This window comes from Oncorhynchus masou, chromosome 25 (assembly GCF_036934945.1).
Source record: "Oncorhynchus masou masou isolate Uvic2021 chromosome 25, UVic_Omas_1.1, whole genome shotgun sequence".
Taxonomy (NCBI): Eukaryota; Metazoa; Chordata; class Actinopteri; order Salmoniformes; family Salmonidae; genus Oncorhynchus; species Oncorhynchus masou.
In genome coordinates, this window is record NC_088236.1 from 38,086,148 (window position 1) to 38,097,963 (window position 11,816).

At 40.7% G+C, this 11,816-nt stretch overlaps 1 protein-coding gene across 1 annotated transcript; it reads right to left on the reverse strand.

The window, feature by feature from the left end:
* Positions 1-919: 919 nt before the first annotated feature.
* LOC135514277 (cilia- and flagella-associated protein 157-like) lies at positions 920-6,938 on the reverse strand. Its single transcript, XM_064937642.1, has 5 exons — positions 6,773-6,938; positions 6,007-6,258; positions 5,456-5,845; positions 5,017-5,125; positions 920-4,778 (listed from the first exon to the last, which is right to left on the reverse strand). The coding sequence occupies exons 1-2, from the start codon at positions 6,799-6,801 to the stop codon at positions 6,021-6,023; spliced, it is 267 nt and encodes an 88-aa protein (XP_064793714.1). The 5' UTR covers positions 6,802-6,938; the 3' UTR covers positions 920-4,778; positions 5,017-5,125; positions 5,456-5,845; positions 6,007-6,020.
* Positions 6,939-11,816: the final 4,878 nt, after the last annotated feature.

Sequence of the window (11,816 nt, forward strand, 5' to 3'; positions counted from 1 at the left end):
TAAATAAAATAAGCTAGCTAGAAGTAGCATGTTATGATGGAAACAGTAAGTGACAGGGACACATTGCAAGGCTGTAATGAAGTTAACTGTTTGGCTAGCTAGTTCTGTGAACATGTTTCTAAACAAATTGTTATTTTTAGCAGCTAGATAGTGAAAAACTAAACAAGTTCTCTATCACATACCATTGCACAAAATAGTATAAGATAGCTAACTAGCAAGCTAGCTACTTTTATACTGACCGCTTTGCTGGAGCAGCTATTCTGCCTCACCTCAGTAGATGTTACTGTTGCTTGCAACACAATTCATCCTATAAAGTTTATACTACCTGTCTGTGCATTTCAAGTAACTGACATTCTGACTGTTCCGATGTTTTGGGAACCTAACAAAATGTTTTGGACAAATGCAATAATTTGTGTTGCTCCTCAGCTCATTTACATATGGTCTTTTTTTGTAGTTCACCATCCAGATATCTGCTGGTATGACAAGAAGTAATAATTGTATATGCTTAAATGGTGGGTGGGAGGTTTTATATGTGACAGGGGTAAGGGATTTGAAAAATGTTCTGTGCCCAGTGAGCCAGTAAGCCATTGAAATTGTTGGCCAATATACATTAATCACTAGCACAAACTTAAAGCATAAGAAAACTGCTGCCTACTATAGACAGAGAGCGATTTGCCGTGGTAAATGTGGTGGGGATTTCTGTCAACTATACCAGCAGATAAAGCTTCCGATCATTTCTTACAGTTGTATAACCTACCGCATAGAGGCTATTAATTAACCCCCCCCCCCCCTGTACAGTATCTTCACAAATCCCATACTGATTTTAGCCTGTTACTGTAGCCTATCCGTTATCACATGCATTATAATATATATAACATTTAGCAATTGCACTGAATGTAAAATTGCAGACAAATACTAATTGAGTAGTGTAGAATGACAATTATCCTTCTGTATTCATTATGTATTTGTCCATTACAAAAAAAAACAGGTTATGGATGGTTCTGCATAGTAGATACAACCAATTTTATTCCTGAAATGATGCTGGATCTAAAGAACAGGCAAATCTGAGATTAGGCCGTTGTCGATCCATGTGGCGGTGGTGGTTGCCTACAAAGGTGATGATGGAATTGGAGGACAATGTGCAGCCTTTTTTAATCATTAGCCATTAGAAAGACCTGTTTGTTTCACATGGTTAAAGATGGTATTCTGTTTGGCATGGTAATATTAATACTAATTTGATGCATGCTTATATTTGTCCAATTTCAGACATGTACACGTGTGTATTATGCATTTTCAACACATGTATGAATTGGAAATGTATTTTGCATATCCCATTCTCGTTAAATCCCCCTTGGAGCAATTAGGGTTAAATGCATTGCTCAAGGGAACCGATTGTTCACCTTGTTGGCCCTACGCTTTAACTGCGAGATTATCTGCTGCCCTAAATAGGTGTAACAGGTGAGTAGTATGTGCGCACTGGACAAACAGTTCAAATGGGGCAGAGATGATGTTATTTCCCTTTTTTCATGTCCGCTCTTATTGAATGAATATGCCTCTAATAATTTGTGTTCATCAGGTACTGTAGAGACAAATCATAATCTAATAATGATGTTCTGCTGTGGGAAATAACTAACTACTGTATACCCCTTTCAAACAGAATTCCCGTAGTTCATGGGGGTGTCTGTGCCTGGCAGCCTCGTCGGGAAATTCGGGGCACACAATCTCTATTTTAACAGCTTTCAGGCCCTTAATGGGCCCAACCAAGTACCGGATGAGGTAATGTTCTCTTTACAGATGACTTGTGGTAAACTATTGAGCAGACCTGCGCAAAAATGCTATTGATGTTTCGAAATACTACAGGTCTGCTGTAACCTTATATCAAATATATTAACACAATTATATTTGACTTTATAGGTCATGGATGCCTTCTTTGCCCTAGAGAGTTCAGTATGTATGCAAAATGTATGTTTACGCATTTCCTACTTAAATGGCTTTGCTCTCAAATGTCATTCACATCTCTTAATTAAGCGTCATTAACGACTAGGCTACCTGCTTCCCCACATCACCAGAACAATATTTTTGCATCCCAGACAACTCACATAACTTAATTAAATGTTCTTGTAACCTTTAAAGAACTTAGACCAGGTGTTTTTCCAACAGTCTTACAACATTATAGGAACGTCCTGTGCAATCTAACTTGAACATTGTATGAATGTCATCACAATTGAGTATATTTTGTGTTTTGGGAACCTCTCTTTTCTAATGTATCCACACTGTTCCCACAATCTAACTAAATGTTCTGGGAACCTTTAAAGAACTGATACAAACAATATCAATGTCAGCACAACTGGACAGTTCTAGTGTTTTGGGAACCTATCTCTTGTCATATCCCCACAATGTTCCCACTACTTATGAAACATTCTGGGAACCTTCAAAGAGAAGATTAAAATGTGTTCTGGGAACGTTCTTGTAACATCAGGTGAATGGTTTTGCACCCTAAAAGAAATGGTATAATCATCCGCACAACTGGACAGTTTTTGTGTTTTAGGAACATATCTTTTGCGATGTCCTCACAAGGTTCTCATCGGACTGTTTCCACAACCAAATGAAACATTCTGGGAACCTTTAAAGAACAGATTCAATATTTTCTAGGAACACAGACCCTGGCCCCAAAGCCAAGGAAAATCACATGAAGTCCTGAATTAGATCTGGGTATAAATATTTGATGAGTTTCTGCATGTTCACAATGTCTCTGCTGCTTCATGGGCATTCAAGGTCAAGATTAAGAGGAACTACCTGCTGCTACTGTAGGGAGGGAGAGAAGATGGATGCATCACTGCTGTTCAGCTGACAACAATATCGTAATCCTATCATTATGGGCACTTTTATCAAAAGTAAAGTACCGTAATGGCAACATTTACAGTAGCTAGGTTATCATCCAATTGGCGACAGATTTTTATGCAAATATTCTCAAATCTGCATAAAAATAATAGGCACATTTTACATCAGAAATGTGTTTGAATCAAATTGACTTGTTACAGAAATAAAGGCTGTGCGTGATGACGTAGTTCACATAAAAATACCTTTTGCAGTTAAATTCCCATGTACTGAATAAAAAAATGCAAGTTAAATGGGTTTCCATCACATTTTCAACTCCACTGATGGTTTTCTTACATAAAAAAAAAATGTTATATAGTAGCCAAGTAGCACGCAGCTGCGCATTGTTGGCTGGAGTGCACATACAGGTTGCTTTCCAAACACTTCAAAGATAAACCCTATCCCCTCAGTCCTCAAATTAAGTGGACACTTCTGATGACGTATTGTGAATTATGATTGACAAAAGAGCGAGATTATTTTTATTTGTCATGTCACCAGAATAAAACCCTCGACAGTTATTGGAAATGTGCATCAAGTTCATTGTGCACTTTTACCAGCCTGTGAAGTTCATTATAATTTATTTGTAGGCTAATAATCTTCACGCTTTCTCGATTTGTAGTGGTTGGACCACACAACATATCATTGAGTTGACTCCAAGTTTACTTCGTTATGATGGTTATTATATCAATATCAATATATTGTCATGCGTCAGGTAATTCATCTTCATGAAATGGTTGGATGAAAAGCTGGTTAATGACACATAGGCCTATATTCAGCATAAGCGGTCAATGAGATTTGAACTCGCAACCCTAAGGCTACAAGCACCATGTTCTTACCCTAACGCATTGATCATTGGAACATTTTCAATTGAGGAGTAAAGACTGAGTCACCTGGTCCATTCAATCAATATCTGCACTGAACTCATGCATCATACAAGTATCATCAATACTGAACACGTACAGAATTGAAGCATGACAGGCCTGGTGCAGGTCTACAATTTTGTTTCTGGTGTCCTTTGACAGCTCTTTGGTCTTGGCCATAGTGGAGTTTGGAGTGTGGCTATTTGAGGTTGTGGACAGGTGTCTTTTATACTGATAACAAGTTCAAACAGGTGCCATTAATACAGGAAACGAGTGGAGGACAGAGGAGCCTCTTAAAGAAGAAGTTACAGGTCTGTGAGAGCCAGAAATCTTGTTTGTTTGTAGGTGACCAAATACTTATTTTCCACCATAATTTGCAAATAAATTCATAAAAAATCCTACAATGTGATTTTCTGGATTTTTAAAATCATTTTTGTCTGTCATAGTTGAAGTGTACCTATGATGAAAATTACAGGCCTCTCTCATCTTTTTAAGTGGGAGAACTTGCACAATTGGTGGCTGACAAAATACTTTTTTATCCCACTGTATTGGATTTAGTATGTGGACAATGGCTGTGCTACAGTATGCCTTAATCGTTTGAGTATACATTTCTGATGTTTATGTTTTGGATACAGTCTTTAAAAAACGAATAACACAAAATAACAGAGCTTTTGATTGCTTTCTCAAGAAAACTTTCTAGTGGCTGATCTTTGTCGGACTCAGTAGGACATATTCTAAGTATAGTTGCTGCCACCTAGTGGCTGAAAAATAAAATGTATAAGTGACAATATTTTTTTGCATAACCAAGTAGCACCATTTATTTTCTGATGGAAATGTCCCATTAAAGGGGTTTGAAGCCCAGTCCTGCCTCTCTGATGATGGGTTCAGTGGGGCTACCCCTGATTGGGGTGGGTCTGTGGGGGGTAAACAGGCTACCTCTGGAAGGGTCACCCAGCAGAGGAGCCAGGCACTCTGGACCAGAGGGTTTGGATGGACTCGTCCTCTTCTAGGGCAGTGGGGGTTTCCAGATGAACAAAGAGGCTATGGTTAACAAGACATTGACACAAATTTGATATATTAAACCAAAATTGACAAAAAAACACTTCATTTAAAAAAGGAAATATATATTATCTTTGAATTAATACAACAAAAATCACCTACTCAGTATCTACTGTAACTAAGCTACAACATACACTGAGTACATTTATTGCATTTACTAAAAAATAAATCGCATTTTTGACAAGCATAAAAACAGCAGCATAAAAGGCAGCTCAATCACCTATGAAGTTGAAGGCAGGTGCTCTTGGAGAGTGGTTCCATCTTGGACAGGATGTGGTTGTAGTTGGGTGTACAACACGGTATAAGGACCGAATTTGGGATACACTTGGCTAGAGAGCACAGGGAGGGAGAGTATGAGCAGGAGTCCGTGTCCCTGATTGGAACATACATGTTTTATATTGATGTTGTTGTTTTTAAAGGCTGCAGTTACAGTTGTAGTTGTACGGGACCCCCCTCCCTTTCTGTCATTGAATGACTTTATGGCAAAAATGTGTTTGGAGTGAAAATCTGTTGAGTGCTGAGTGAAGAAAATCTGTTAGATGCTGAGTGAAGGAAAGTTTTGAGCAGCAGTGACCAAATAATACAGAGTATATACAAATATACCAATTATTAGGAATACCTTGCACCCCCCCCCCCATACCCTATTCAAAGGCACTTACATTTTTTGTCTTGCCCATCCACCCTCCGAATAGCACACATACACAATCCATGTCTGAATTGTCTCAAGGCTTAGCAATCCTTCTTTAACCGGTCTCCTCCCCTTCATCTACACTGATTGAAGTGGATATAACAAATTACATCAATAAGGGATCATGCCTTTCACCTGGATTCACCCGGTCAGTCTGTCATGGAAAGAGCAAGTGTTCTTAATGTTTTGTACACTCTGTGTACATATGGCATTGACCTGTCGCTGTCCAGCACGGCCTTCCTCTCTAGGCTGTAGTTGACTGTGTGATGCTCCTGTCTCTACTTCCTGAGCTGCTCCTCCAGGTGAGCCATCAGCTCCTTCTTCTGCACAAGGGATTCCTCCGGAGCTCCCAGCTTACCCGCTGCATGGGGATGGAGAGAGGAGTAATACAATTGAATGATCAACATGTATTAATCTTGAATTCAAACCAAAGGATCAGGTATGCTGGAGCTAGTTTGAAATAAAAGCCTGGTGGTGGATCATGTGAATGGGAAGATGTGGTATCGGGGTTCTTTATCTCACCAAGAACCATGTTCTCAAAAGGTGAGCTTGTCCTTGTTCTCCTGCAACTCTTGGCGGAGTTGACTGAGCTGCAGCTCAAAGGACTCCTTGGCCTGCTGCAGTCCCCCCAGTTGCTCTGACAGGTCTGTGAGCTCATCCTCCTTCCGGGCCAGTAAGCACTTCACGTAGAGCCCCATGTCCTTCTCGACAGTAAAGTACTGAGAGGGGAAGTCATTGTGTTGCACCTCCAATTCATCACAGTTGTGCTGATATCTGCAAAGACAGTGAGAAAATAGGATGACATTTAAATAGGGGGAATTCAATCATGGAAACTTGAAAGCTTAAATGATTTAGTTTTATTATATATTTGTATGGTTGATTTCGTACTAATGGACAGTATTTTATAAATAACAACTATTTTGATGATTAGCATTAATAAGTGATTCGTGTTTGATTGCCTATTTTTACCGTAATGGCTATGATGGGTTGTCTTTACCCTACGTGGTTACATTAGGGACACACCCTTCACACCACTTCGATAGTCATTTTCGTAGCAAGTTAGGAGAGAATTGTCGCTAACCCTCTGCATAACCTTAACCTCAGTCTTCTAACCTGCTACGTTAATTATCCTAACCTACTGCGAAAATGGCTTTCGCGGTTACATTAGGCTATAGCCGTCTACTAGACGTTTCAACAATAATCTGAGTGTCCAGGGGCAACATTATTTCTCACGCAAACCATCAGCCTGTACTAGCCTAAAATATATGCAGCCATTGAAAACTCTCACTTTTCCAGTCTCGTTTCTGCGACCTGCATAAATATATTCCACCTTGACAACGCGTCTCCAAATCACATGTCCTCTTTCTCGGTTGATTTATCTCTACTTTTCATTCTATTTTGGGGAGGAGGATCATTTTTTCCGTGAAACTTTTTCTCCAGCGATTAGAACACCTTCTTCTTCTATGGTATAATGGCGTTCTCAACAATTAAATGTGCATACCGCCACCTAGTGTACGGGTGGATAATAATTATCCCAAAATAAAATTGGGGGAGGGGGGGTAAAAATAAAATATCATACTAACTCCCCCCAAAATTATTAACCAAACAAAATCAACCTGCTTTTCTGTAAAAACCTCAGTTGCAACATTTTCCATTCCCAGATTATTCGAAATTGTACTTCTTCTATGGAATAACGGTGTTCACAACAATTAAATGTGCATTCTCCCACATACTGTAAGGATCCCAAAAAAGGAAAAACATTTGGGTAAAAATTTTATATCATACTAACTACCCCAAAAAATTATTAACTAAACAAAATAAACCTGCTTTTCTGTAAAAACCTAATTCTAATCAGGTCCTAACACGGGCTCAGAAGCCTTCTGTGAGGGCAGGACATTTCCCTGCGACAAAAGCACTTGTAGTGCTTCTGCTGTGAAGTCTTGGAGCCCCAAAAACTTCTCGGCTGCAGATATAATTTCCAGCAACTTGGACCTCTCAGACACCTGGTGCTGTACAATTAATCACTGTGGCTATAAATGCCACAAAATCCACCTTCTTCACAATGAGTGTATCCAGATCACCCGATTTACTTAAAACACTAGCAGCTGATTGCAATTCATACACTGCCATATCTTCAACACTGTTGCCTCTTCCCCCGCGAGTCTCTTCACCTCCTCCACATAGGAGATCTCTGGCAGCCCTGATCCTTGACCCCTCGACCTCCTTCACCCTAACAGGGCACTCAAGGAAGTCCGGAGTATGATCCACACCACAGTTGCAACATTTTCCATTCCCAGATTCTTCAACATCATACTTCTCCCATCTGCAAACATTTGACACGTGACCATATCCTTTACGATTTCCATACTGTAATGTTTTTGACACAAATGCTCTCGCCGGATACCTCACGTATCCAAGTAGAGTCTCCTCGACAGGCTTTTCTCCTTCCTTCCATTTACCATACGGGTCAGGCGACGTGCACTGACCACTCCTGGGATTTTCTGACTAAGATACTCATCAACTATATCCAACGAAACTCCAGCTATAACTCTTTTGGCAGGCGCCCTATTCCCGAAGATCAATACGTTACTTCTGACGGGGACATTTTAGCCAGATCCAGTGCACGCTTCTGTTCTTCATCAACGCAATTAACCAAAACAAGGCCGCTTCTGGTCACTTTGATTGAATCCACTTTTCTCACTGGTTTCTTCACAGTCCTCGATATTACAAAAGGATTTCCCAAATTAATCACCTTGTCCAAAAAACGCAGTCCAATAACAAAATAGATTAAGGACCGGTCCTTGTCTTCTACTACAACTTTTGCTTGTTTTGTTCCATTCTTTGATTTCACTATTTTCCACTCATTATCACACAATTCACTTGCCACACTTTCGGATTCAAGCACACTCTTTTATATATTTTATTTTTATTGTATAACATTTTTATTGCAGAAACACCAGTATACATATAATAAGTATACAAACAGACAATGATAACATGCTTGGGGGTACAACAAATTGCAGATTGGGCTCCTGAGTGGCGCAGCGTTCTACGGCACTGCATCTCAGATCTCCTACCCAAGCCAAACCCCAACCCGGAAGGTGTTGGGCCAATTGTGCGCCGCCCTATGGGATTCCCAATCACAGCCGGTTGTGATAGACCCTGGTTCGATTCCAGCCTGTATTTTATTTTATTTATTTCTTTTTATTTCACCTTTATTTAACCAGGTAGGCTAGTTGAGAACAAGTTCTCATTTACAATTGCGACCTGGCCAAGATAAAGCATAGCAGTGTGAACAGACAACAACACAGAGTTACACATGGAGTAAACAATAAACAAGTCAATAACACAGTAGAAAAAAATTGTCAATATACATTGTGTGCAAAAGGCATGAGGAGGTAGGCGAATAATTACAATTTTTCAGATTAACACTGGAGTGATAAAACATCAGATGGTCATGTGCAGGTAGAGATACTGGTGTGCGAAAAGAGCAGAAAAGTAAATAAATAAAAACAGTATGGGGATGAGGTAGGTAAATTGGGTGGGCTATTTACTGATGGACTATGTACCGCTGCAGCGATCGGTTAGCTGCTCAGATAGCAGATGTTTAAAGTTGGTGAGGGAGATAAAAGTCTCCAACTTCAGCGATTTTTGCAATTCGTTCCAGTCACAGGCAGCAGAGAACTGGAAGGAAATGCGGCCAAATTAGGTGTTGGCTTTAGGGATGATCAGTGAAATACACCTGCTGGAGCGCGTGCTACAGGTGCTGAGATAAGGCGGAGCTTTACCTAGCATGGACTTGTAGATGATCTGGAGCCAGTGGGTCTGGCGACGAATATGTAGCGAGGGCCAGCCAACTAGAGCATACAGGTTGCAATGGTGGGTGGTATAAGGTGCTTTAGTAACTAAATGGATGGCACTGTGATAAACTGCATACAGTTTGCTGTGTAGAGTATTAGAAGCTATTTTCTAGATGACATCGCCGAAGTCGAGGATCGGTAGGATAGTCAGTTTTACTAGGGTAAGTTTGGCGGCGTGAGTGAAGGAGGCTTTGTTGCGGAATAGAAAGCCGACTCTAGATTGGAGATGTTTGATATGAGTCTGGAAGGAGAGTTTACAGTCTAGCCAGACACCTAGGTACTTATAGATGTCCACATATTCTAGGTCGAAACCATCCAGGGTGGTGATGCTAGTCGGGCGTGCGGGTGCAGGCAACGAACGGTTGAAAGGCCTGCATTTGGTTTTACTAGCGTTTAAGAGCAGTTGGAGGCCACGGAAGGAGTGTTGTATGGCATTGAAGCTTGTTTGGAGGTTAGACAGCACAGTGTCCAAAGAAGGGCCAGAAGTATAGAGAATAGTGTCATCTGCGTAGAGGTGGATCGGGAATCGCCCGCAGCAAGAGCAACATCATTGATATATACAGAGAAAAGAGTCGGTCCGAGAATTGAACCCTGTGGCACCCCCATAGAGACTGCCAGAGGACCGGACAACATGCCCTCCGATTTGACACACTGAACTGTCTGCAAAGTAGTTGGTGAACCAGGCAAGGCAGTCATTAGAAAAACCGAGGCTACTGAGTCTGCCGATAAGAATATGGTGAGTCGAAAGCCTTGGCCAGGTCGATGAAGACGGCTGCACAGTACTGTCTTTTATTGATGGCGGTTATGATATCGTTTAGTACCTTGAGCGTGGCTGAGTGACCCGTGACCGGCTCGGAAACCAGATTGCACAGCAGAGAAGGTACGGTGGGATTCGAGATGGTCAGTGATCTGTTTGTTGACTTGGCTTTCGAAGACCTTAGATAGGCAGGGCCGGATGGATATAGGTCTGTAACAGTTTGGGTCCAGGGTATCTCCCCCTTTGAAGAGGGGGGTGACTGCGGCAGCTTTCCAATCCTTGGGGACCTTAGACGATGTGAAAGAGAGGTTGAACAGGCTGGTAATAGGGGTTGCGACAATGGTGGCGGATAGTTTCAGAAATAGAGGGTCCAGATTGTCAAGCCCAGCTGATTTGTACGAGTCCAGGTTTTGCAGCTCTTACAGAACATCTGCTATCTGGATTTGGGTAAAGGAGAAGCTGGGGAGGCTTGGGTGGGTAGCTGTGGGGGGGGGTTGTGGAGTAGCCAGGAGGAAGGCATGGCCTGCCATTGAAAAATGCTTGAAGTTTTTGATTATCATGGATTTATCTGTCGTCTGTAGTGACGCCTCTAGAACTGAGATGCAGTGCCTTACACCACTGCGCCACTCAGGAGCCCAATCTGTAATTTGTTGTACCCCTGGCATGTTATCATTGTCTGTTAGGGGGCACAACAAATTGCAGAACAGACTCCTGAGTGACGCAGCGGTCTCAGGAGTTATCGCTGTGGGTCCGTCTTTGTAAATAAGAATTTGTTCTTAACATGCTTAGTTAAATAAAAGTTAAATAAAAAATAAGACCTGTATTGATTGTTTTAACAGCTTTCTTATTGGAAGAATGTGGAATGGTCTTCATGTGACTGCTCGAATTCCTTATAGAAAACATGGAGGTGTGTTGTCTTATTAGTGAATTTACATTTATGAATATGAAATTCTTCCATTAGCACAATTAGATTTGCGAGGTAAAATTGTTTCTTTATCCTTATAGTTAAGGAAACCGAGCAGCAGATTCTCCCATAAAAAACTAAAGTCATTAAGAACATTAATAATTATAAAACTATAAATCTTGCCATCATTTCTTTACATGTAGACAATCCAAAATAAATGCAAAACTGTTTCTGGTTGCTCAACAACAAAAAAGTACAGTTAAAGTTAATGTCTTTGAGTTTCTTCAGGTAATGATTCGCAGGGTAATACATGGATAATTCTGAAAGAGACCTCTTTGACCTTGTTAACAAGCAGGTATGTGTGGTAATAACTATACTTTTTCCCAACAGATACTGACAAATGTATTCCAGTAAGTTGAGACATAAGGAATAGATATGATATCTCTTTGAAATAAAACATGTATAGATCTGTTGTTCTGAGGGAGCAAGGAGAAACACATTTTCCCTATTGGAGAGTCAACTGGATTAAGCGGGGGTAGCTCAAGAAGGTAAGGGCTGGTTACACCTCTAAACAACATGAGAGTTCCAGATGGAATATCAGAGACTATGGTGAACTCTCTAGGTGTAACAGGGATATTGTAACAAGACAAAAATTTAGTAACAATCCTTCTGCATGTAACGAATCTCCTCTTCGTCTGATGATGAGGAATAGGAATCATCGGACCAACACGCAGTGTGGTAAGTGTTCATTGTAAATTTAATGAAATAAACTCAAGACTGAATGAGAAAAACCAACAACGAGAATGAACGA

What these genes read in the sequence shown, in the direction of transcription:
- LOC135514277 (XM_064937642.1), bottom strand. Translation starts at nt 6,801, where the DNA reads ATGCAGGTCGCAGAAACGAGACTGGAAAA. An exon ending in GCAGAAACGAGACTGGAAAA is followed by an intron (nt 6,259 to 6,772) that starts GTGAGAGTTTTC and finishes CTGTCTTTGCAG; the next exon opens with ATATCAGCACAACTGTGATG.